This window comes from Dermacentor silvarum, chromosome 5 (assembly GCF_013339745.2).
Source record: "Dermacentor silvarum isolate Dsil-2018 chromosome 5, BIME_Dsil_1.4, whole genome shotgun sequence".
Lineage (NCBI taxonomy): Eukaryota > Metazoa > Arthropoda > Arachnida > Ixodida > Ixodidae > Dermacentor > Dermacentor silvarum.
Window position 1 is genome coordinate 101,341,217 of NC_051158.1, and position 26,488 is coordinate 101,367,704.

The 26,488-nt window shown below is 48.5% G+C and overlaps 1 protein-coding gene across 1 annotated transcript in view; it reads left to right on the plus strand.

The window, feature by feature from the left end:
- Window positions 1-20,864, plus strand: part of LOC119454285 (L-sorbose 1-dehydrogenase-like) — a 38,077-nt gene extending 17,213 nt beyond the window's left edge. Inside the window, exons 5-6 of the mRNA XM_037716255.2 lie at window positions 2,661-2,880; window positions 20,111-20,864. Coding sequence (XP_037572183.1) covers window positions 2,661-2,880; window positions 20,111-20,243 — 353 coding nt within the window. The 3' untranslated portion in view covers window positions 20,244-20,864. The remainder of the gene's footprint in view (window positions 1-2,660; window positions 2,881-20,110) is intronic.
- The last annotated feature ends 5,624 nt before the right edge of the window (window positions 20,865-26,488 follow it).

Genomic DNA, 26,488 nt, shown 5'->3' on the forward strand with positions numbered 1-26,488 from the left:
TAACCGTTCGGGATGCGACCGGGGATGAACGGCTGCGGAGGCAGCGTGGCGCGTCTTGCGACAAGGAATGGTGATGTATGGCATCCCCTTTGAATCAGGGCGGTGAAAAATAGCCACCTAGATTGCTTGAGTTAATCATCGAGTTGTCGAATCATTTGTCTTAATCATGAATCTCATGGCCTCCTGGTTAGCGCAGATGCTATGCAGGCTTTTGATTCTAACATTTTTGTATACACCTGGTTGTTATTCTTTCTCTTCCTCAAAACGTATCTGCCTGCAACGGATCGGTCGTATCAATCTCTTCCCAGGTTTTTTTCTACCAATACTTTAAACGTCTCTTGCTTATCACCGGTTTATGTTTCCGTCCGCTTTAAATCCAAGCCCTTCCGGAAGGTGTACGTTACCTACGGGTCACAATTCTGTCAAGTTGTGCTTAGTGGTTTCAGGATGTTTTTCTGCAGCATATACTATGCCGCATACTGTTGCGAGTATTGGCTCCAGTATGTTTTGTTCTTAGGCAACCAGCTCGAGCCTCAAATAGCAAGGCTTTGCCCTTTGTGTTATCGTAGAGATTTTTCTTCTAATTTCATTCTTGCAATTGTAAATTTCCATGGTCCTTTTTGTTTCCATTCTTTGCATCGAATTCACTCTGTTTCTCTCACTTTCTTTCTGACAACTCCCTGGTTGCCCATTCAAACTTTCACTAACCTTGTACTAGTTGCCAATATTGTGGGCCTCTTCTTCCATTCCATGTCCACGCTTTTCAGGGACAGATACTTGTGCACTTTAGCCGCCCATTTATTTTCATCCATGTTCCCGAGTCCTTCTTCTCAATAATTTTGCTCTGTGCTTCTCTGACTTCAACGCCACGTCTACCCAATGGTGAGACGTGGTGTAAGCGCCATCTCATTTATAGTCGCCGAACTAGCCCGTGAAAAGGACTTTAAAAATTATAGTGAGCTTTCTTAGGTGAGCAGGCATCTGTACCATGGTAGATAAGTCTGAGTGCAATTATGCTCGCATCTCGCAGGTAGAATAGGATAAGAAACAGCTTCACTGCTTGCAACATAGGCATTTGCACATCACACTGCATCGTAGCGATGAACACCGCATGGCAAGACGTTAAAAACACCCACAAGCCTCACATTGTTTAACGACGCGAAATATAATGCTTCGAGGGGCAATAAGAAACTAAGCCTTGAAAGTAAGACATTTATAAAAAAACATTTACTTGCCGCGTAAAAGGCAGCCATAACCAACAGCTAAAGAATCAAGCAGCCTTGACATGTAGGTCACCGGTTGTGTGGCTGCCGTTGTTTATTACAATTTCGATGCCACTAGCGCAGTTTTATGTAAAGATTTTAAACGGCAATCAACAATTCTACCAGCAAGGCACAGTTCAATAAAGCGCGGAATATCTTTGTCCTGCTTTACTTGAATAAAAATGGATGTCCTCTCCTTGCATGAGAGCCATTGGCGCATTTGACACGTGTCCTTTTTCTGTTACCATTTTTTTTCGGAAGCACGTCAAAAAAAATCTCGGCGACTGCGCAACCACTTTGGCGTAATCAGGCCATCGAAACGCTCCAATGACATCCACTGTCGCAAAGCGGGCAAAGTCGTAGTGTCGTTATATTGAACGGCGTGATATATGCGTTTTGCGCTCGTCCGTGTCTATTACTGTGTCCGTGTTCAGTTTGCGCATAACTATTTCCTTTGCAAGTGACATATTTTCAGTTGCGCATACCACTTTATACGAAACCTTACCAAACACCGGTATCGACGTAACAAAACGGATATCGCAGTTTCGCACCAAAGACACACTGCATCGGTTGCGATAGCATATTGGCAGACAACTATGCGAAGTAAGGATATTAGTTTTATCGGCCATATAAACTTGTAAACATTCGCTTACTAGCTAAATTAACAAGCACGGTGTCACGCGCGCACAGGTAAACATGAACACATCTCGCTCGATGACCCCGGAATCTCGTTGTCAAAACGCTGGAGTGAGGAAGCGCGGCTGCAGCAGCAGCGAGCGAATTGACCTTCGTGCGGTCTCTCGCTTCAACGCATAGTGCATACGAACCTACCTGCACTCGGCCTGGCATACCATTTCCGCATCGGAGGTCGCTTTGAAGATGAGGCCAGCCCGGGCGCGCACTTTGAGCACATCACAGATCACTTTCAAGATACGGCGTCCACGAGGCCGCGCCGTAAGCAGCAGCCGCCAGTGTTGGTCTGACGCCGACACTTAGAAGATAGAGCCTAAGCAACACGGACATAGGCAGAAGGACCACTCTTCTCGGTCTGTATACGCGTAGTTCAGTAGCTGTATTCAGTTTAGCTGTCGCATCAGTCGAAAGCTAAAGGTGGTAAATATTGCGCAGGAACGCTCCGCTTCGCCTTCTGTAGTAACATATTGCGGCTTTGTAATCGAAATTTTACCGCTTGCGGAAATTGCAAAGTGTTGTTCAAGAGCGAAGTACAACTGACGGCGGTCCGGAGCAGACAACGGTCCTTCGTACTATATCTATACCTCAATCACGTGACCGGCATCCCACACTTCACACGCATACATTTTTTCCGCTTTGCACTTTGAAAGCTCAAGCATTGAAAAACACTGCTCTTTCTCTCTTTGCTTTGTCTCTCTCGGTCAGGGGTCAAGATAGCACTGCGACTCATGGAGAGCGACGCTATGCGGGCCCTCGGCGCGAAGCCTTGGGACATCCCTCTAGATGCGTGCTACTCTGCAGGCCCCATATGGAGTGACCCGTACATAGCCTGCCTTGTACGCCACATGGCTCACACCACGTGGCACGCCTGCTGCACGTGCCCCATGGGTTCGGACGAAAGGGCTGTGGTGGACCACAGGCTCAGGTACGCTTGTTTTGAGATGAAGTTGGCATTGAGTGATGTTAAAAGTGGAAATTACTGTCTCAGCGGCCTACGCTGTTAACAACCTTCAAAGGCCCAGGACGTGGTCGTCCGACTATTCCCACTTTACCATAACAGCAGGAATGCCAATATGGTTAGTCGCAAAGAGTCTCTCGGTGCATATTTTACACGAAAATTTCAATGCGACATCGCAGCTTCTAACCTGTCAGAGACAGCTACCGCCATTTTGGCATCGCATTATTGACCTCATGTGCAGTGCCACAAGCGTGTAGTCTGGTTCGAAACCTTTTGCATCTACATGCTCTGCAATGCCGTATTCATGTTGCTCCGCAAGCTTTAGCACCAAACGAAGCTGCAAGGGCGTCGTCATTGGATCGTGCGCGTGCTTCTTTCACAGTATAAAACACAGGAAAACGCTTGCAGAAACTAACTTCGGCTGACTGCCGACCAGCACACACACGCACGTAAAAAGGAAACCTCGCGCATATTGGGCATGTAAACCACGTGAAATGCACTTAGTTCCCTCACCCTTTCGTGTTGCCGGACTGCTGTATGGTTCAAATACAAGATTAAACTCGGAAATCTTCTACCGCGCAGAATGGAGTCAAATTGTGCCATCTTGATGTGGGACGTGTGCGATTTCACATGCGATGCATGACGTAATCGTGGCCGCCTTAGAAGTCGGGGGTCATATGGAACCTATTTGGCAGCACGTGCGAGTTTTAACATACACGCGATAGCTTGATACCGGAGCACTTTTCGAGCGTTATTACCACAAAAAGTGCTGAAAATGTGGAGCACATTTTAGCACGCGTCACAGCGTGCTCATCGCCGGACGTAAGGAGAACGCCGTGATGCCCAATGGCACGCAGTTCTGAAATCTGTCCAAAATATGTCATGTGGTTGCCGCTTGAATGCATCAATGTTGAGGGTTATGTTGGGGACCCGCCGCGGTGGCTCAGTTAGCTAAGGCTTTGAGCTGCTTAGCACGAGGTGGCGGGATCGAATCCCGGTCGCGGCGGCCGCATTTCGGCGAAATGCAAAAAGGCCCGTGCGCTCGCGTTTTAGTGCACGTTGAGGAACCCCAGGTGGTCAAAATTAATCAGAAGCCCTCCACTACAGCGTGCCTCATAATCAGAACTGGTTTTGGTACGTATAACCCCAGGAAGAAGGGTTATGGTGGGTACGGGGCCAGTGTCACAGCCGTGACGGGAACCAAAATTTTGCTGTAGGATAAATTGCTTGCGTTTATAATGTATGCGATGTGCTTCTGAAGCTATATATATATATATATATATATATATATATATATATATATATTGCCACGCGTCTAGCGCGGCGATGACGACGACATAAGACACATCGGCACTTATGAAAAACATAGCAAGAAGAAGCAGTGACTAGCGCGTCGTATTTTAAAACTGTCCGTTCTTGTTACTGCCTCTGCCGACATGTGCGTTTCGTTTGTCCCTCGAGCTTTCGACGTCGTGACACTGGTGGAGTTGCTGGGTACCTGATGCTCGGGACGCCTGCTCGGACCCGTACACGCAGTCCCGAGAATCAACCTCTCGACATTGCTCCAGTGCACCGATTCAGCCGCCGCCTGTTAGGCCTGAGCCCAGAATTTACCAGCGTTCCAGCTCCGACCAGCATGGACACTCCTACATCGGCGAATCTTCCTCCTTCACAGATGACAAGCCCTTCCCAGGTGACTCTTCAGCATCCTCTAGTTCCGGATATCTTTCGTGGCAATGCGTTCGAAGACGTTGAGGACTGGCTTGATCAGTATGAGAGGGTTGCCAAAGTCAACGAATGCTCCGGAGCGCAGAACAAAAACTTAGGCGCGCCTATTTCGCACTAGAAGACAGTGCGCGCACGTGGTTCCAGAACTGGGAAGCGTGCTTACAAACGTGGAACGACTTTCGACGCCAACTCCTGGATACGTTCTCCTGTTCCGATCGGCGGGATTACGCGCACCAGCTAATCGAAGCGCGCTTCCAGAAACCCAACCAAAGCGTCGCTATGTATTCTGAGGATATGACCCGTCTATTTCGCTGAGCTGACCCCGATATGCCCGAGACTAAGAAATTGCGGCATCTCATGCGCGGAATTAAGTAACAGTTGCTTGCAGGCCTGGTACGAAACCCACCAACCACGGTAGACGAATTCATCAAGGAGGCCACAATAATCGAGCGAGCACTTCAGCAACGATGCCGCCACATTGACCGCCTGTCCAATACCACACCGATGAGCGCCGCCGCTCAGAATGCGACCACTAGCGAAAGCTCTCTGCGAGAGCTGATTCGCAGCATACTGCTTGAGGAACTACAAACCCTGGTTGCTCCTCCTACCGAGCAAGCAGTTGCTTCTGTTGCCGAAGTCGTCCGCCGGGAGCTGCGCGAAGCCTTTTCCTCGCCCGCGCCGTGCCCCGAATCACGCCCGTTGAGCTATGCCGATGCCGTTCGTCGTCCTCCCCCTCCACCGCCACTGCCGACCACGCCGCTTCATCCGCGACCTGTTACCACTCCATCGTGGCAGCGGGAGCCTGGGAGACGACCACCAGCTCGCCGAACTGACTTGTGGCGCACTGCCGACCGTCGGCCACTATGCTTCGACTGTGGGGAACTAGGCCACATTGCCCGTTACTGCCCTCATCGAGACGTCGCGTTTGGAGGCTTTCGCCGTGCCCTAGACCGCCGTGCCTTGGACGAGGGTTACTCGCCGACCACCCAAGCCGCTTCGCCACGTCGTCGCTGGCAGTCTCCGTCACCTCAACGTTCCGCTTCCCCCAACCGTCCCAGTTTCGCTGACGTCGTCAGAGGCCGTTCCCCCAGTCCTCACCGGGGAAACTAACGGCCGCGACCTCCGGGGGGAAGGTTGCCAACTGTCGAGACGCCGAAAAGACCCCCCAACCGCCGCAAGAAGACGACATGCCGCCGACGAGTAATGCCGACGAATGTCTTCGCGCCGACCTCAGCCTTTTTGTTGACGGACATCCCGTAACAGCCCTTGTGGACACCAGTGCTGATTTCTCGATTATGCGTCAAGAGCTGGTTGACCGCCTTAAAAAGGTGAAAACACCATGGACACATAAGAAGTGCCGGGGGTCAGATAATGACGCCAACGGGTAAATGTATCCCCAGACTCCGCATCGGTGATTCCAGCTTTGATGCCACGTTCGTTATTCTCCCTGCGTGCTGCAAAAACTCATCTTGGGGATGGATTTTCTGCGGAATTGTGGAGCTATTATTAACACCCCGGAGCGTTTGGTCACACTTTCAGCGAACCCAGATGTAGACTGCAACTATGATAGCCAGCACGGGCGTTTGCGACTAGCCGAGGATGTGACGATGCCGCCGCGAACCTGCTGCCTTGTCTGTTTCTACCGAGAGGCCTTACCACGGTGATGTGATAGCGGAACAAATCAACGTATTATTGCTCACACAAGGCGTTTCGATTGCGCGGGGCATTCCGGCTTTAAATCGTGGGCATGCAGCAGTGCTCCTTACGAACTTCATCAACGAACGCCACCACGTCCCGAAAGGCACTGCAATTGCGTTCTGTGATGACATAGTACAAGTAAAGGACTGCTTCGCTGTGCACGACCAAAGGAACGAGTGACAAGACCATTCCGGCCCCGACAACATTGTCCGTCGACGTTTGCTCGGCCCTGTTGCCCGCTGAGAGGCAGCGCCTACTGGAACTAATACAGCAGTTTGAGGATTGCTTTTCGTGTAAGTCCAAGGTCAAGCAAACACCACTGACCAAACATCGGATAAATACGGATGATGCCACTAGACCGATTTGACAGAACCCCTACCGTGGGGCCCCGAAGGAACGCGAAGAAATACAAAAGCACGTGAAGAAAATGCTCGAGGATGATGTGATACAGCCCTCGAAGAGTCCTTGGGCGTCCCCTGTGGTGTTGGTCAAGAAAGAAGACGGCAGCTTACGTTTCTGTATTGACTACCGCAAGTTAAATCAGGTAAAGAAAGACGTCTATCCGTTACCACGCATCGACGATTCACTCGACAGGTTGCGCCACGCATGCTATTTTTCCTCCATGGACCTACGCAGCGGGTATTGGCAAATAGAAGTCGATGAGCGAGATCGGGAGAAAACTGCCTTCGTGACTCCCGACGGTCTCAACGAATTTAAGGTGCTACCTTTCGGTTTGTGTACAGCGACAGCCAATTTTCAGCGTCTAACGGACACCGTACTTTCAGGTCTAAAGTGGCAAACGTGCTTGGTATACCTCGACGATGTGATCGTTTTTTCGGCTACATTTGAAGAGCATCTAACCCGGCTACAGGCTGTTCTCCAAGCCGTACGCTCTGCAGGCCTCACGTTAAAGCCTGACAAATGTCATTTTGGCTTTAACGAACTCCAATTCCTGGGCCACGTCGTCAGTAGCGAAGGTGTCCGGCCTGACCCAGACAAAATAGACGCGGTTACAAAATTCCCCACACCATCTAACAGGAAGGCAGTGAGACGCTTCTTGGGCCTGTGCGCCTATTATCGCCGGTTTATTGCGGACTTTTCATGTATTGCCTCACCGTTGACGCGACTAACACGAGAAGATGTTCCCTTTGTTTGGGGCGAACGCGAGCAAATGGCATTTAACGAATTATGTCAGCGTCTGCAAATGCCCCCAGTTCTGGCACACTTTGACCAGGACGCCCCGACAGCACTTCATACTGACGCGAGCAATGTAGGTCTGGGTGCCGTGCTGGTGCAATGACAAGATGGCTCCGAGAAAGTGATAGCCTACGCCAGCAGAACTCTTTCGCGCTCAGAAGAAAACTATTCAACTACGGAGAAAGAATGCCTCGCCGTTGTGTGGGCTGTTATTAAATTTCGCCCTTATTTATATGGTCGCTCGTTCACCGTCGTCAGTGACCACCATTCTCTGTGTTGGCTGACTAATTTAAAAGACCCCTGCGGGCGATTGGCGCGCTGGAGCCTCAGGCTTCAGGAGTTCAACATGTCCGTCGTATACAGGTCAGGGAAAAAGCATACCAACGCCGACGACTGCCTCTCTCGGTCACCTATACAGCCTTCTGTCACCGAGGATCCGGACACAGACGGTGCATTCTTGGGAGTCGTCGATGCATTTACCATTTCCCAGCAGCAGCCCGACGACCCCGCGTTCACGGCCGAACATTTAGAAGCAGTTCTCAAACTCAGCGGCACAGCCCACCGGAAAACGACCGCCTATCATCCCCAGACGAATGGACTAACGGAGCGTTTGAACACGACACTCGCAGACATGCTTTGCATGTATGTCGACGTGGACCATAAGAACTGGGACGAGATTTTGCCTTATGTAACCTTCGCATATCACACCGCTCAACAGGAAACTACTCGCATGACACCATTCAGCTTGGTACACGGTCGCGAAGCCACGAGAACTTTGGATGCAATGCTGCCCCGTGAGTGCGACGATATCCATGCAGATGCTGAAGAATTTGGTCAACGGGCCGAAGAAGCCAGACAGCTTGCACGTGTACGCATCCACCACTAGCAAGACCAGGACGCAATGCGGTACAATCGTCAGCACAAGTTTGTCGCCTACACACCCGGTGAGAGAGTGCGGGTTTGGATACCCATTCGGCATAGGGACTTTCTGAAAAACTACTAAGGCGATATTTTGGCCCATACATAGTTATCCGACTACTGAACGACGTGAATTACGAGGTCATGCCCGATGGTGAAGTTTGTTCGCGGCGCCGCCAGCAACCCCCCGAAGTGGTGCATGTGGTGCGCATGAAGCCGTACTTTGCCGAGTGACTCGCATTTTAGTGTCTCGTACATGCATACAGTCAAGTTGCGCATCGGGACGATGCTTCCCTTGGGAGGGAGGCAAATGCCACGTGTCTAGCGCGGTGATGACGCCGACATAAGACACATCGGCACTATATATATATATATATATATATATATATATATATATATATATAATCAGCCTATATTTATGGCCACTGCAGGACGAAGGCCTCTCCCTGCGATCTCCAATTACCCCAGTCTTGCGCTAGCCTATTCCAACTTGCGCCTGCAAATTTCCTAACTTCATCATCCCACCTGGTTTCCTGCCGTTCTCGACTGCGCTTCCGTTCTCTTGGTATCGATTCTGTAACCCTAATGGTCCACCGGTTATCCATCCTACGCATTACATGGCCTGCCCAGCTCCATTTCGTTCGCTTGATGTCAACTAGAATATCGGCTATCCCCGTTTGTTCTCTGATCCACACCGCTCTCTTCCTGTCTGTTAACGTTACTCCTAAGATTTTTCGTTCCATCGCTCTTTGTGCGGTCTTTAACTTGTTCTCGAGCTTCTTTGTTAACCTCCAAGTTTCTGCCCCAAATGTTAGTACCGGCAGATTGCAATGATTGTACACTTTGCTTTTCAACGACAGTGGTAAGATAAGTCAGGATTTGGCAATGCCTGCCGTATGCACTCGAACCCAATTTTATTCTTCTGTAAATTTTATTCTCATGATCAGGGTCCCCTGTGAGTAATTGACCTAAATAAACGTACTACTTTACAGACTCTAGAAGCTGACTGGCGATCCTGAATTCTTGTTCCCTTTCCAGGCTATTGAACATTACCTTTGTCTTCTGCATATTCATCTTCAACCCAATTCTTACACTTTCTCGATTAAGGTCCTCAATCATTTGTTGTAATTCGTCTCCATTGTTGCTGAATAGGACAATAGACAGTTTTAGCAGAGCGCCGCTTACGCTCCGCTCCGCTCAGATTTCACGCTCCAAGATATTGCAGGGAACTGCGTAGATTTCGCATTTGATAAGCGCGTCTTGCCGAGACGCGAGCGACGCGCTATCAACTCGGCTGCAAAACGACGAAGAGGCCAAGTAGACACGCTGTCCCGCTCCGCTCAGTTGGGTTTGTAGCGGAGGGAGGGATGCGGTCTCCGTTCCACTGCCGGTATGAGCGTTGTGCGCAAACGCAATAGTATTCCCGCTAAGCGCTTGTCTGGCATTTGCTAGCATATGCCGGTCTGAGCGGAGCGGATAGCAAGCGCTCAGCTAAAACACTCTAATGTCATCTGCAAACCGAAGGTTGCTGACATATTCGCCGTTGATCCTCACTCCTAAACCTTTCCAGTCTAAGAGCTTGAATACTTCCTCTAAGCATGCATTGGAGAGATTGTGTCTCCTTGCCTGACCCCTTTCTTGATAGGTAACTTTCTACTTTTCTTGTGGAGAACCAAGGTAGCTGTGGAATCCTTGTAGATATTTGCTAAGATATTCACGTATGCCTGCTGTCCTTGATTACGCAATGCCTCTATGGCTGCTGGTATCTCTACTGAATCAAATGCCTTTTCATAATCTATGAAAGCCATATAGAGAGGTTGATTGTACTCAGCAGATTTCTCGATTACCTGATTGATGAGATGGATATGATCCATTGTAGAATATCCCTTCCTGAAGCCAGCCTGTTCTCTTGGTTGGCTGAAGTCAAGTGTTGCCCTGATTCTATCGGGATGAATCGGGAGCCCCCAACTACGACGTGCTTCATAATCACATCCTAGATATGGCACGTAAAACCACAGAATTGTTTTATTGCGATAGCAACTATATGGACACTTCAACCGGATTTCTGCCATCGCCGCCGCCGCCGTCGTCGTCGCCGTGAGGTTCCGTGTAAAGTCCAAGGGCGATAATATCGTCGCCGCGCGCCGTATGCACGAGCGAAAGAGCGCGGGGGACGCGCGCTCTGACGGAGAGCGAACGCACGGCGGAAAACAAACGCTACCGTCGCGCGAAAGGCCGTGGGGTATGGAAGGGAGGGAGGGAAGGAGGGAGGAAGGGAGGGAAGCGGGGCGACGCTGTGCTCCGGCACCAAAGGCGTATCTTGCAACCGGGCGTAAGGGCAACTTGCCACTCAATCTCCCACGCGAAAGCAAGAAAGCGGGAAGGCAGCGCGGGAGGGAGGGGGCGCACCTTCTAATCTGCCAACAACTGCGCTCGTACTTTGCTCGCGGCTGTGGCGGTCGCCCGCACCGTCTGTTATCTCCACATGGCTCCAACCTTTGTATGCGCTGTGCATTAGCTGCTCAGTTTCCGTTGAAGCGATAGACCGCACGAACCTTCGCCCGCTGCGGCGGCTGCGCTTGCTGTCAGCGTTTTGACAGTCGTTGTCTGCGGTCATTCAGTGTGATCTATTCATGTTTGCTTGTGCGCGCTGACACCACGCTTGTTAATTCAGTTAGTAAGCGAATTTGTCCAAGTTTACGCAGCCGATAAAACTACTATCCCTACTCCGAATAGCTCTCTACTAATTTGCTATCGCAATTGATGCTACGCCTATCGGGCGAAACTGCGACATTTTTTTTAATCTTCAGATGCTTTACAGGCCGATCATCATTATCACCATCAGCCTATATTTATGTCCGCTGCAGGACGAACGCCGATAGTGAAGGTGAAAACTGTTCGTGAGTATACGTGCCCGAGAAAATTTAAGCACACGAACAATACTGCGGGCTGATTGAATCGAAAGGCGCCTTTTGCAGTGTCTAATGTGTCACTTTATTCTTTAACAGACATAATTACGTCATAACAGTAATAATGTCGTCTGCCCCATGTTCACTTTGCCACATGTACTATTGGGACCTTTATGAAAGGAAACATGTGTTCGCATGAGCTAGCTTCGTCCTCTGCACGTTGCGCAACGCCCAGGCAAGGTGCAAGACCAGAATAAGGCTGTGCAGTTCGTTTTAGTGCATGCACCCTTTCTTGCACGTTTTATTGTTTGGGTGTTGATACTGCACGCGAGCGGAGAAGAATGGAAGAATCTGACAGGGTAATCATGCCACCCGTTATACTGATACAGTGCGTCCATGCCAAATTCAAATAAGAGTTCCTCTTCGTAGCCGTCCAACAACAACAGCATTGTTTTGGTACGGGAGGGACAAACAGGAGAATGAACGGTGTCCTTTTTCCTCTGTTCTCGCATCTTGCCGTGGTAATAGGGAATCGGCGCTGGCCAGGAGACTCTACAGCAGCTTGAGGGTGCAGCTGAAATACGCTGATACTATTCGCTTGGGAGGCCACGAAATTGAACGATATTTCGGAGGATAACCGACGTTCATCAACGTTCGCATTAGCTCTATGCGTCCAGCCAAGCTCTGGCTATATCGATGCGCATGCATGCGCTCATACGTTCCAGCGCTGCGGTCCCCAGTCAGGCGAGAATCTAGAACGAAACATGCACTTCAAAATGAGCAGTGAAATTGATGACGCTAAATCACAGCATGTGCTACTTTAACCTGTTTCCACCACTTATTAGGCATTGTGTTACAGTGCTGCTGTTGGCAAGCGAAGTTTCAGCGCTGGTTGCCCATATGCAACTTGTGGCCGACGAAGCTACGTGCGGCGCACTCGGGATGTGTTCTTTCATAAAGATGACGATAGTTTATTTCGCGAACACTATAGGAGGCTATACTTCCGGATGAAAGGACGTTTCCCACACAATGCATTTTTGGCTGTCACACTGACTTATTCACCTTATGTCATTAAGGTTATCCACACGACGACTATAACAAAGTGACACGTAGCTGGTTAACTACTAAAGCGGGATCGAGCAATGAACTTACCACACGAACTGCGTATTTCAGTTACTGCAGTTTTTTTTTCAAATTTCCACGATAATGCACAGCAGTGAACTGTGCCAACGTCAAATATGTCCTGCGAATTTACAAGTAGTGAAAGGTACGTGGTAGCGAAGCCTATCTAAAACGCGTAAGCTGCTATTTTCCGTATAGTCCCGTCGCCTGTGATGCTTTCCCTCCACTATAATGTATCTTTAGTCGCGGATGTGACTGCAGTACTAGGCATATTTGTACTTTATTTCGCAGACTGAAATTTTATAATAGTGGTCTGCAAAATCGTAGTAAAACACATGCGGAAGTTCTGAAAAGCGACTCCAGGAGCGGCCCTCAGGCCACTATCCCCCTGATGCGGTAACATAAACGTAACACTCTGTCACACCGCGATTCATGTGGCGAATAAAATTGCCTATCTCGTTTTCCTATAACCCGCACTGCTAGATCAGGTTTCCTTCCCCATAAGTCGGGCAAATCGTGGTCTGTCTTGATCAAGGAAGTTCCCCGCAGGGGCGTCTGCGTAAGCAGGCGTTTGGTGTGTTGCGACACCACGGACTCGAGCACACGAGGGTTGGACCCTCCCGCGGCTAAACGTGGGAGGGTCCGTGTCTGGGGAAAGGGGGATCCTGGGGGTTGAGCCGATGCCGGGTGTTTGGACTTTTAAGGCCCCCCGGCGGAGGCAACACACCTCTTTGGCCTCTGCTTCACATAGACGGCACCTCCAGACTGACCTGGAGGAAATTGGCAGTCGCCTTTTCCTGTCCCTCTCTTCAATATTTTGTCTTTCTCTCTCACTTTCACAACTGTCCTGTCTTCTAGTCACTTCTTCTCACTTCCGAATTTCTGGGCGGCAAGGGTTAACCTGGTGTACTTATCCAACCTTGGGTATTTTATATTAGGTTATAGCGGCGATGCATGGCTGGCGTCTGCAAGTATTCTAACTTTGTAGCGTCCCCTTGTTGGGCTCGGTGGTGGGTGGCGACCATCGCCGCCGAATTTTCTATTTTTACATGGCAAATGCTTTTCCCGCACTACCTGATCGCTCCGTGAAAAGGGGGCGCACCGATGAAACGTTCAACTTCCGCATGAAACCAATAGAAACATTTCCCAAGTACCATGTGATACATAGCCAAAAATGAAACAAATACTGTCCGTACGATATTCCAATTTGTGGTCGCAAAATCTGTTACAGAAGCAATCGGCTCAGGTCACAACGTAACTAAGATGGGAAGTGGAGACCTTCTTCTAGAAGTCCGTGAAAATCTCCAGTACAAGCTGTCAAAGCTCGTGGCGTTTGGGGACATTTCCTGTCTCCGTGGGCCCACACAGGTCAATGAACACTGTGCGCGGCATCATATCTGGTGACGACCTGCTTGAACTTAGTGATAGTGAGTTGTTGGAAGGATGGCAAGAACAAAACGTGGTTAAGGTCCAAAGAATCAAGATAAGGCGTGACAATAAGGAAATCCCAACAAAACATGTTATCATTACCTTTGGTATACGCAACCTCCCTGAGTCAATTGAAACCGGATACTGTAAACTGCGTGTACGACCGTACATCCCAAATCCGCGCCGATGCTTCAAGTGTCAGCGTTTTGGGCATGGGTTGCAAAGTTGCCGAGGGCGATGTACCTGTGCAAAATGTGCATCCAAAGACCATTCCTCAGAAGTGTGCACTTCCACAAACCACTGTGCCAACTGTGACGGAGACCACCCCGCCTACTCACGAACATGCCCGACATGGAAGAAAGAAAAAGACATAATAGAACTCAAAGCGAAACTAAACATCTCCTTCCTAGAAGCGCGCAAGCGTTTTTCTGCCTTCAATCAGTCTAATCCGTCCTACTCTGATGCGGTGCGCCGGGGGGCAGCGCCACATCTTTCGGCGGCCGCCCGAGTCACACGGAGTGTGACAGCGGTCACGCCATCAGCCCCCCCGGCAGGAGCAGCAAGCGCTGCTCCGCCCCCAGCCAAGAAGGGCCAGCAGACTTCCGGGCCTGCAGGTCCCAGGGCCACTGCTCGTGCAAACAGGCCCGAAAAACCCCCGAGTGTGCTCGCTGAGCGGGCGTCATCCACCGCCTCTGAAGAGGCGATGGAAGCAACCAACACTCCTACGGTGTCTCAAACGCCGAAGGAACGGCGTAGCTCCATAGAGACCGATGGGAAAAAAGAAAAATCCCGCATCACGGGGCCTGGAAAGGCCTCGTGAGCCAATTTGGTCTAGCTCTTTACACAGCAATATACGCTTCCAATATGGCTGCACAAGTAATACATAGGAATGTCAGAGGTCTACTCCCCAATCTGGACGACATAAAGGAACTCCTACACAAGTTTAATCCACGGTTTCTCTGTGTGCAAGGGACAAACCTCAATTCTACACACACAAATTCTCTGCGGCAATATGCCATTTACCGTAAAGACCGAAACGATGCTCTCGCCTCATCTGGCGGTGTCGCCATAATAGTCGATAAGGGTGTACCTTGCCAACATTTACAGCTGCAAACGCCTCTTGAGGCAGTTGCAGTCAGAGCAGTGCTCTTTGGTAAGCTGCTAACAATTACTTCTTTATACATTCCGCCAAGCGATCAACTCTCCAGAACAGAATTTGAAAGCCTTATTGCACAACTTCCGGAACCCTACGTTGTTGGTGGAGACCTAAATGCACATAATACCTTGTGGGGTGACTCTCGATGTGATGCCAGAGGGCGCCTGATAGAAAATTTCCTGTTATCTACAGGTGCATGTTTGCTAAATAAGAAACAACCAACCTTTTACAGCGTTGCAAACAAAACCTTTTCATGCATAGATTTACGCATTGCGTCAAGCACAGTCGTGCCGTACTTGGAATGGAGGGTGGTTAACAATCCATACGGGAGTGACCATTTTCCGATTATCTTAAGATTAACAAAACGAGACGAATGCTCACCACATGTGCCCCAGTGGAAAGCCGACTCAGCGGACTGGCAACGATACAGAGAGCTGACTTATTTGACCTGTAATGACATTTCTTTACTTAATATTGACGATGTAGTTGCATATTTAACAGCATTTATTGTTGATGCAGCGTCAATATGTATCCCCCAAACAAATGGATCGCCTTTCTAAACGACGTGTTCCTTGGTGGAACAATGAATGTAGGGAAGCACTAAAGAAACAAAATAAGGCTTGGAATCAGCTCCGTCACTCTCCGACTACAGAAAACCTTATCAGCTTTAAGAAAATAAAGTCGGAAGGTAGAAGAACGCGCCGCCGTGCCAAAAGGGAAAGCTGGCAAAAATAAATCTCCGGCATTAATTCCTATACAGACGAAAGAAAAGTCTGGAACAGGGTTAAGAAAATAAAAGGCCGCGAAACCCATCCTCTACCTTTACTAAACACACAAGGAGACACTTTTGAGGACCAGGCTGGTCTAGGAGCACATTTCGAACACATTTCCAGTGCATCCAACTACACAGATACATTTCTAAGATATGAGCGACAAGCAGAGTCGGAAAGGCACAGCCAATGCAGCATACAATCGCCCGTTTAGCATGGCGGAGTTTCGGGCTTCACTCAATTGTTGTAACAAGTCTGCTCCAGGAAGTGACAGAATACTTTATGAAATGATAAAACACTTACATCCTGAAACCACAAAACACTACTCTCACTTTTTAATACCATGTTCTCTGCCGGCTAGATTCCGTCCGCCTTGAAAGAAGCCATCGTAATCCCTATTCTCAAAGAGGGCAAGGACCCTTCCTCTGCCAGTAGCTATAGGCCTATAGCTCTGACAAGTTGTATATGCAAACTGTTCGAGAAAATGATTAACCGCGCCGCCTCATTCATTTTCTCGAGAGCAACAAAATACTCGATACCTTACAGTGTGGTTTCAGGGAAGGTAGATCCACAACAGACCACCTTGTCCGCATCGAGACAAATATCCGTGATGCCTTTGTACACAAACAGTTTTTCTTGTTAGTATTTTTAGACATGGAGAAGGCATACGACACAACATGGCGTTTTGGAACACTCCGTGACCTGGCTGAAATGGGAGTCCGAGGCAACTTATTAAACGTGATTCAGAGCTACCTCTCTGATCGCACGTTCCGTGTTCGAATTGGTAACGTCCTGTCTCGTCCGTTTACTCAGGAGACTGGCGTACCACAGGGTGGAGTGCTAAGCTGTACCCTATTTGCTGTAAAAGTGAACTCCCTCCATACTATCATACCACGGACAATGTTTTATTCTGTATATGTGGATGACATCCAAATAGGTTACAAACCGTGTAATCTTAGTATCTGCGAGCGACAAGTACAGCTTGGTTTGAATAAATTGTCTAAGTGGGCGGACAACAACGGTTTTAAACTAAACCCCCAAAAAAGCACGTGCATCCTCTTCTCGAAGAAGAGGTGTAACACCGGATCCCGTTATTGAGCTCAATGGAGAACGGCTATCCGTTAGCCATGAACATAAATTTTTAGGCCTCATTTTAGACTCAAAATTAACTTTTGTCCCACACTTGAAATATCTGAAAGCGAAGTGCCTGAAGACAAGGAATCTGCTCAAGCTCTTGTCCCGCACATCTTGGGGAAGTGACCGAAGGTGCCTCTTGAACTTGTACAAAAGTCTCATACGGTCACGACTTGACTATGGAGCCATTGTCTATAACTCTGCTACGCCTAGTGCTCTGAAGATGCTGGATTCCGTCCACCACTTGGGTATCCGTCTTGCTACAGGTGCATTCAGGACTAGTCCTGTGGAAAGCTAGTACGTTGAATCCAACGAATGGTCTCTACATCTCCAAAGGACCTATTTAAGTCTCTCATATGCCCCGAAGGTGAAATCAGATGTACATCATCCATGCCATTCACCTATTCGCGATTTGTCCACAGCCAGGCTGTTGCGTAACCACCCAACCACTAGGCCTCCTCTGTCCCTGCGGTTGGAAGCACTGTCAGAAGAAACAGACGTCCCCCTTCTAGAGCATGTCTTAATGGCTCCTACTCTGCTTCCACCGCCTTGGGAGTGGCAGACTATCGAATGTGACATCTCTATCGTAGAAATATCAAAACGAGCACCTGAGGCACATATACATTCACATTTCCTTTACCTTCAGGAGAAGTGTTCCTGTGCTGAATTTTATACAGAGGCTTCGAAGTCTCCTGCTGGTGTTGCTTACGCAGCTATCCGGTACACTTAATCTATATACCAGTATTTTTGCGGCCGAAGCATACGCGATCCTCTCTGCAGTAAAACACATAACGCAAACGAATCTCACTAGGGCTATTCTGTTCACGGACTCATTGAGCGTAGTCCGAGCCCTAATGAGCTTACAAAAACATAAAAACACTGTCTTTAACGAACTCTATGCATTGCTATGCTCAGATTATATGGGGAAACAAGTCATCATCCTATGCTGGGTACCTGGCCACAGTGGCATAAAAGGCAACGAAGATGCTGACGAGAACGCTACCTCAGTAGCTTTTAGCGACACTGACATAAGCATACCCATCCCAGCCACAGACATTAAACCATACTTGCGGCATAAGCTGAAGCACTGGCAGGAACAGTGGGATACCCAGGTATCGAATAAACTGCACTTAATTAAACCTAAGTTAGGGCGCTAGATATCGGAGAAAACAGCACGATACAAAGAAGTGCTCCTTTGTCGATTAAGAATAGGTCACACCTTCGGCACCCACTCTTACCTACTGACTGGAAGTGATCCTCCGTCATGTCGAAGGTGTGGCGACAGGCTTACAGTTCTCCATGTCCTTATTCAGTGCAGGAAAATAGAAAGGAAGCGTAAAAAGTGCTTTCATTCTGCGTATCGCCAGAATATTCCACTTCACCCAGCATTCTTTCTAAACAACGAACCACTTTTTAACTTGAAAACAGTCTTTAGCTTTTTAGATGAAGTTAATGTCCTAGAAATTATTTGGCCGGGTCATGTGTAGCACAGCCTCGCCTTCGAGGCTGTAGCTGCTGTGACATTAGTCTTTATCGAACATGCCTCTGAGCTCTCTACTTCAAGAGCCCTGTGGAGGCTCTATCGTAGTGAAACTTTTGTGCACCTTTTACTTTGTCATGAATCATTGTCATTATATTTACGCAGTTTACAGCGACCCGTTCTTAGGCCTCTTTACAGCCACATTACTTTTACATATGTAACTCAATTTAATCACTTCATTCTTAATACATAAAGAATTCATTACCATTTGTCATGGCACTCTTTGGCCATAGCTGGCCCTTGCGCCATTAAATGCCACACATCAATCAATCAATTGATCAAGGAAGTTTTTGTATAGTTACTATACTTAACCCCTTCCGGGCCATGAATGAGCTGTGTTCTTCCGCGCGTTTCTGATAAAAACGCCCAATGACGAGCCGGGCTCATCGACGGCACTTGTTTTCTTTAGGCGTTTTAATTCTCTCGACGGCGATCCATTTTATCTTCCTACATGCTCCATTTTAGGAATCACTAGAAATTTAGCTAATAAACACCAACTTTTGTCTACATTGTTTCTCCAAGTATTCCAAACGATAGAATTGGACAGTTGTCTGTTTCAGGGTAATTGGGCGGCATGGAAGGGGTCAACTTCCTAACTTTTAATAAAGACATCATATCAAGCTGTGCTGTAAGCGAATTCTACATGAACCATGTGAACGGCCGCCGTTCGCCATGCGCTGCGGCCCTCAACTAGGTCAGTCATGGATGAGGGAGCGACGCGGGCTGAAGACGCCGTCTAGTTTCGGTGAAACGATGTCCTCGCCACGAAGCGTGTGTGTGGTAATGCTGAAGACAAGGACGCACGAAGACTGTTTATGTATTGGTGTTACTTTGTCGTGTGTAATTGATTTGGTTCAGATGTGAAGGATTGGGTGTGTTGCTCCCGTTGACTGTTTCATGGCTCCGGCGTGCCGCTGCAGCCATGAACGAACACCGACTTGGACAGTTCCTTGCCTTTTTAACGTGCTGTTGTCGTTACCGTTACGACGCTATAAGTTTGTCAAACGCATTTCCGAATAAGCATCTTTGTTCTTAGCAATAACGGATGCTGCAGGCATGTTGATGTACCGAAAGGGCTTGAGGTGGGTGTTTTGTTTTTGTGCAAGTAAGTATTTCTTGACACCAGGGCGAATTTAGGAGCAAAAAAGAAAGACTTGAGCGCTAGAGTTCTTATTCGGCACATGATATTTCTTTTGGAATACTTATGAATGTTGGGCTGCCTCAGCGAAACAATGTTCTTTTTTTAAGTAAATATTTTCTTCCGTCAAGCTTTATTTGGACGTGTGACGCTCAAAAGAGATTTCGGAAGAAAGATAACGTTTGACATATAAATGATTTTGAAATTTTCGATTTGCTACAGTCGTTGTCATTATTGACTTCGGCTTTTTTGCTTTGAAGTTTAGCCGTATAGCGCTTTAGTGCTGAGAGCAGCAAAACGTATCTAAAACGCCAGTTAAAAAAAGTACTCATGTGACTGCACGCACGGGCACTGGATATGATGAAACTTACAAGCTAAATTGCAATGGTGGTGCTCTATTTGCCTTTGATGTTTGTTTACATTGTCTCTCCGTTGAACGCCTTGTTTGTTTGTTTTCAGGGTTCGCGGCCTGAAGAGCCTTCGCGTCGTGGACGCATCTGTCATGCCAACAATAGTAACTGGGAACCTCAACGCACCTGTGATGATGATCGCCGACAAAGCAGCGGCTATGATTCGACAAGATAATCGTTAGCTAATATTGCTTTATTTAGGCATTCAAAACACAGGTTAGGATTTTCTATGATTACCGTTTGCGCTACATTGACAAGGCGAAGCTAAACAAAATGCTGAGCTGCGACAGTTTACTTTTTGGTCCATAGCTGTCATCGTTCCAAGTGTACGTTAGCTCATATTACTCAAAAACGGTACTCGTGATTTACTTTTTTGCTAGGAATAAGGTGACTGCGATTTCAGCCTGTCTTGGAAGGTGCATCTGTGTGGCCGAAAAGCTCTGATTTTATAATCACAGGAACTTTTTTTGTCGGCATCATTGTCGTCTATACCATCTCGGGAAAAACTTGGAATTCCGTTTCTGCCACCCATTTCGGCATTCATTGCATGCCCGTCGCTCTCATGTTGTGTGTGCAAGCTCTGTAAAAAATACCCGAAGGCATTGCATGAAATAAACTGGCTAGGTTGCCCTCGCACACTTTGCGCGAAGTTGTATATCCTGATGTACCGTCTTAATCTTGTGCCACACAAATTTCGCTCAGTAACTGGGACATTTTTAGCAAATATGTTATACCTACTTAGGAATTATGTGGACTGAGATTACTTGGTGAAACGTGTGTGGAATGATAATAAATTATATATTACAAGAGCAGTGGCAAGATGCTTGACTGAACAAAGAGCCGATGCCTCAAGGAAATTTGCTCCGCATAGGGGACATTTAATAAGTGACATCAATGTATAGAAAGATTAAGGAATTATGCTAGTTACTGTTTTACTGTTATCACGAAATATTCTAGGAAAGCGCGCATCCTCATATTTACAGGCGATCATGTTCCCTACAGGGATGTACCGGCAGCATAAGGGCTGGTATGGTGCTTTATTTCCCAAGCTTATACGCTTAGTGTTGAGAAGAGACAACGAAGACGTTCGTGCGTTCGGCTGATGGTTCCTTTTGATGCTGAAATTTTTCTATTTTTTGTGTTCAATCGTGCATCAGCAACATCCAGCGCTGTTTGTACGGGCATTCAAGACTGCTGCTTTGCTGGGAGGCCCTCCTTGCGACGCCTGCTATGGAGGAGATGGTGGTGGACCCGTCTAGCGGCAGGGACAGACCTCCCGTCGCAAGGAAGCGCCTCAGCTCCTCAGTGGAATCAGAAACTGCCGATTCCGAGTCTGACGCCAGTTCGGCCGACTCGGATGCCTTCATACCTGCTAAGCATTGGCGTTCCAGACGGAAGTCTTCGACATCGTCATCAAGCGAAGCAACCATCATCTACAACAGCATCGTGACTACGACAGTAGCCTTCGTACCGGTCGAAGTGATGGTAAGCCTGAATGCCATCTCCAAACAGAAACTTCATGATTTTTTCTTCAAACTGGCACCGGGTCTTATTCAAGAGGTTCGGTGAACCCAAGGAAAAATATTATTGACGTGGACACAACAGACGAGAAGACGGTGCAAACTCTACTTGGCCTGTCTCAACTCTGTGATGTCAACACGCGGGCTTACATACCACAGGGCGCGGATGTAACAGCTGGTGTCCTATCTGATGTTGACCTAGAACTTCAAGACGACGTCTTAAAATGTATGATCGTTTGCACGCAACCATGCAAAATCATCAGCGCTCAACGGCTCGTCAAAGTGTGTGAAGATTCTTTTCGACCGTGCAAAACTGCCTAGTCATATAAAGGCTGGACTAGTGCGATACCCAGTTCGGCCCTTCGTACCGAGACCCTTACAGTGCCGCAAATGTTCAAAACTTGGTCATGTGCAGGGTTTCTGCACAAGTGCTGTGATTTGTGCCAGGTGTGGTCAAAATCACGACGCAAATTCTTGCGACAGTCCGACATCTCGGTGCCCGAACTGTAACGGTGAACACTTAATTTGCAGCAGGCAAAGAATGTCCCACATTGAAGAAAAAATAAAACGTTCTGAAAGAGAAAGCTAAGAAGGCATCAGGAGAGAAGCTGAGTAGCCGCAGTGCTCGTCCAGCGGCTACAAATGGCAAAGCTGAAGATGTACCCGCACGTACAAAGAATATCAAGGACACCACGCGTCGGCAGGAAAGTGGGAAACGCAATTTCTGTCTCTCTGCGATATCGCGGCCGGCGCTTCCATCGAAAGCGTCCGAACCAGTACCCGCCAAGATCACGCCTCCGAAAGCTTCGGAACCAATGCCATCCAAGGCGTCGTCTACAGTAGAAAACTCTGGTCTCGGTCAACGATGACGAAAAACTTATCAACCTACTTAAGATGCTTGTCAACATCGTTAGATCTCTGATTGCCGGTCGTCAGACACCAGCAGCATTAGGCGCAGAGCAACTTCTAGAGGCTCTTGTTCCAGTGCCCTTCGCTATAAACAACCTGAATGCTCGTGGAAAGCCCCGTCCCTCTGTGCTGCAATGGAATGTCAGGTCCTTACGACCGCGGCATGCCGATCTAGTCCTTCGGCTCCTCGTAATGAACACCCCGCCAGATGTTATAGCGCTTCAAGAAACCAATGTAAGAAAAGAATTTAGACTTCCAGGTTACGTAGGCATCCACAGTAACGCTCGATGCACAGCGCCGGCATGCGGGCCCTTCCAGTGCACGGACGCCGCGCATCCGTGAAATACTTCAAAAGCATCGTTATACGTCCTAGCTGACCTACATTTCGCAGTTATTGACAGAAACGATATCTGTGATGCCGAATTTGAGTGTACAGCTGTCACTGAGTCTTAGAGATACCACGACGACTGTGGCAAGCATATATTATCGACCGACACGATCTTCAGACATCACCTTATTGGAATTCTTCGTCTCTCGGTGTGGCCCATCATGTGTGCTGTGCGGAGACATGTGCGGATGCTCACCATCCTCGCTGGTGTTCTCGTCCACAATACTAGCGTGGGATCAAGATCAACGAGCTTATTGTTCGACATGATCTACAAACACTCAATGACGGCTCACCTACACTTGTGGGCAGAGGAAAGGAACTGTCCACCATCGACCTTGCGATCTCAACAAGAGATGTGTATCTGGCCTGGTCATGTGAATCTGACCTATGGGGCTCAGATCACCTACCAATTTGGTTCATTCCAGAACATACTCCTAGCCGCCAGAATGCCGCCTACACAGTCAGAAACTGGAACCAGTTCCGTCAGCTGATTTCAGAGGCCCCATCATAGGACAACTTGTTTAAAGTGGTGAGCAAGTGTCCTTCAACAGGCTACCGTAAGACGACGGCGGGGAATAGATAAACCGAACCCTGATCTAAAGCTCTTGAGGCTACGCGCGTGTCGACGCCGCGCTTACAGGAGAGCGCAGCGATCTAAAAGAAGCTCTGATTGGACGGTATATAACCGCCTAGACGCAGCCATATGGCGGCACACAAAACAACTTCGTCGAAAGAGATGGGCAGCACTGTGTAGTTCGCTGCATACGGCAAATGGTTTTGGAAGTGTTTGGCGAATACTGAAGGCTCTCCGCACTCCTGAGATCTGCAAGAATCCAACTGCTGCTTTGTGCATAACGACTGGCCGGACTCCGAAAATTCTTGCGGACGCATTTGCCGACCTTTTCGTACCTCCTATGTCAAGTGACAACGCAAACAATGACCTTAATCCTCTGAAAAGTCAGAGCATCAAAACGTTCTGCTATGGTCCAGCCTGCCAGATGGATGAAGCAGACTTTACTATCAAGGAGCTGCATCACGCGCTCAGCCTCTCCAAACGTCGCACTGCCTCTGCTGAAGACGGTGTTGAGTACCAGGCGTTACGAAACATCGATGAGGCCTTTCATCAAGATGTCTTGGACGCATATAACCAAGTGTGATGAACGTCTCTGATCCCCAATGATTGGAAATCATATGTGGTGATACCAGTCTTAAAGCTCGGCCTCCCAGTAAAACACCTAAAGTCTTACCGGCCAATACCGCTAACTTCTAATGTGATGAAGGTGATGGAACGAATGGTTCTGTTTCGTCTAGATGGCAGGGTACAAGAGCTGAATTTCTTTCCTGATGTCATGAGCGGCTTTCGTCGTCACCGTTCAGCCCTCGATAGCATAGCAGACCTCGTATCATCCCTAGAGTCTGCTCGAGAAACCAAGCACTCTGCATACATGCTCTTCCTGGACATACAGCACGCTTTCGATTCGGTTCCCGATAAGGCGATTATCGCCCGTATGAATGCGGGAATTTCGGGTCGACTGCTTCATTTCGTGCATAACTTTCTATCTGAGCGCCACATGAAAGTGCGTGTTGGAAAGCAACAAGTGATTCTCGCCCTGTTAAGTGCGGTGTACCACAAGACAGCGTCTTGTCGCCGCTTCTATTAAACAGCGTACTTGCTGGACTTACAAGCCGATTGCCTCAGGAACCTGACTTTCCAATATGCATAGCAATGTTTGCTGAAGACATTGCACTGTGGATCAGCGGTCCTTCCTTCACACCACGGTCCACGTCTTCGCGGAATCTCGCAGAGAGCTCTGAATGCGACTTCAGAGTACTTATAGGAATTTAGTCTGCCGATTACACCAGCTAATCCAAGGCAACGGGCTCGTCGAAGCATGAGCCGGCTGTACCTCGGAGAGACACCAGTACAATGCGTACAACACCACCGCTACCTGGGCGTAATATCGATGGTCGCCTCTCTTGGCGCCCTGCCATTACCTCTGTGCTGTGCAAATCCCGGCCGCTGCTCAAGTATGTGGCCGCCTTGACTGCTAGGGGTGCTGGCTGCGACCAGACGACAGCACTTCAGGTATACCAATCATTTGTCCTCTCTGGCGTGATGTATGCCTCGCCAGTCTTCAACGTGCCGCCAAATGTGATGTCTCAAATGGAACGGGACCATCGTGTTGCTCTCCGAGTCATGCTTGGCTTACCTCGTGAGGCGCAATCTGTTCAACGACTCACAGAAGTGCGCCAGTTGCCCCTGAGCTTGTAAGCAGACCAGAGAGCGCTACACCATATCGAGCGTTTGCAGCGAGCATCAGACGGCCAAGCACTGATTAATCGGCTGATTCAGCGCCCGTTCTCTCGAATGGAGAAAATGGCGGCATTGTTTGTGGACATTACTCGCAGTTCAGGAGGCACTACTTCATTCACAACTCCGAAGAAGCGCAACAAATGTTCCTTCCCCATTTATCTGTCAATTCCCGAAATACAGTCTAGCCAGCCTGTTTCGGCACTATTTCAATTGGCCCAGTCCCACCTATTTGAAAAAATTTGAGGTTATATTAAGGTATTCACGGATGCATCTGTACACAGCGACGCCCAAGACGCTTCTGCAGCTTCTGCCCTTCGACTGGCATCAGACGGGTGTTTAAAATACTACATCCGACCTCATCAACAATAGCAGAACTGGCCGCGATTGATGTTGCTCTGAATTACATACACGAAGAGTTAAAAGCATTGAAGGTCGTCATTCTTACAGACTCCCGTGCTGCTCTCAGCAGACTGAGACAAGATGCCAATACCCCAATTTTATGCAGTATTCAAGAAACTTCCTGCAAAATTAGTTCCTTTGGAGTGTCCCTCATTGCCCAGTGGATATCCTCGCACGTGGGCATCTCTGGAAAGGAAGAGACTGATCGCCTCGCTTCAAGTTGTGCCCACCACGAATGTGACTGCCCTGACATTTCCTGCATGGTTGAAAACGCTCGTCTTCTTATACGCCGACACCTTCTAAAGCAGCACCCAGACCGGCGTGTTGCAGACGGATCGTTCCCTGCCCGTGTTCGTGGTAGAGGCTTGCCCCGTCGTGCTAGAGCACTGCTATATAAGTTAAGGGTTGCAATGGGTGTGTGTTGGTGCGCGAACACCTTTACCGACAAGGACGCGTGTGGACAGCCCGTCGTGTACCTTTTGTGGACACTTGAACATCTCGTTTTAGAGTGTCCCGCATTCGTTGCGCAGCGCGCATTGCTAATTAAGGAATATGGACTTATTGGACTGCAATGTGCGACCCTTGACGATTGCCAATTTCCAAGGGGGTGCGCTTCCCGACGTGACTAGGCTCATCGAGCCCTGCTAACGTTTCTGAAGGACACTGACTTGGCCTGTCATTTATAGACATTATTTGTATTTTGTTTTGTTCTGTCGGTGTCTCCGTCATTTCTTCATTTCCTCTTTTCTATCCTCATGTTTTCATTTCCTCTATTCCCTCCCCCTGAAACAGTAGGCAGGCGTTGTGCCCCTGTCGGTGGCAGTTGTCAGCTTGTTCCCTCCCTATTTACTTCGTGTCCTTGTGTTATATGTGTACAACCCAAATAATTATAGTGAA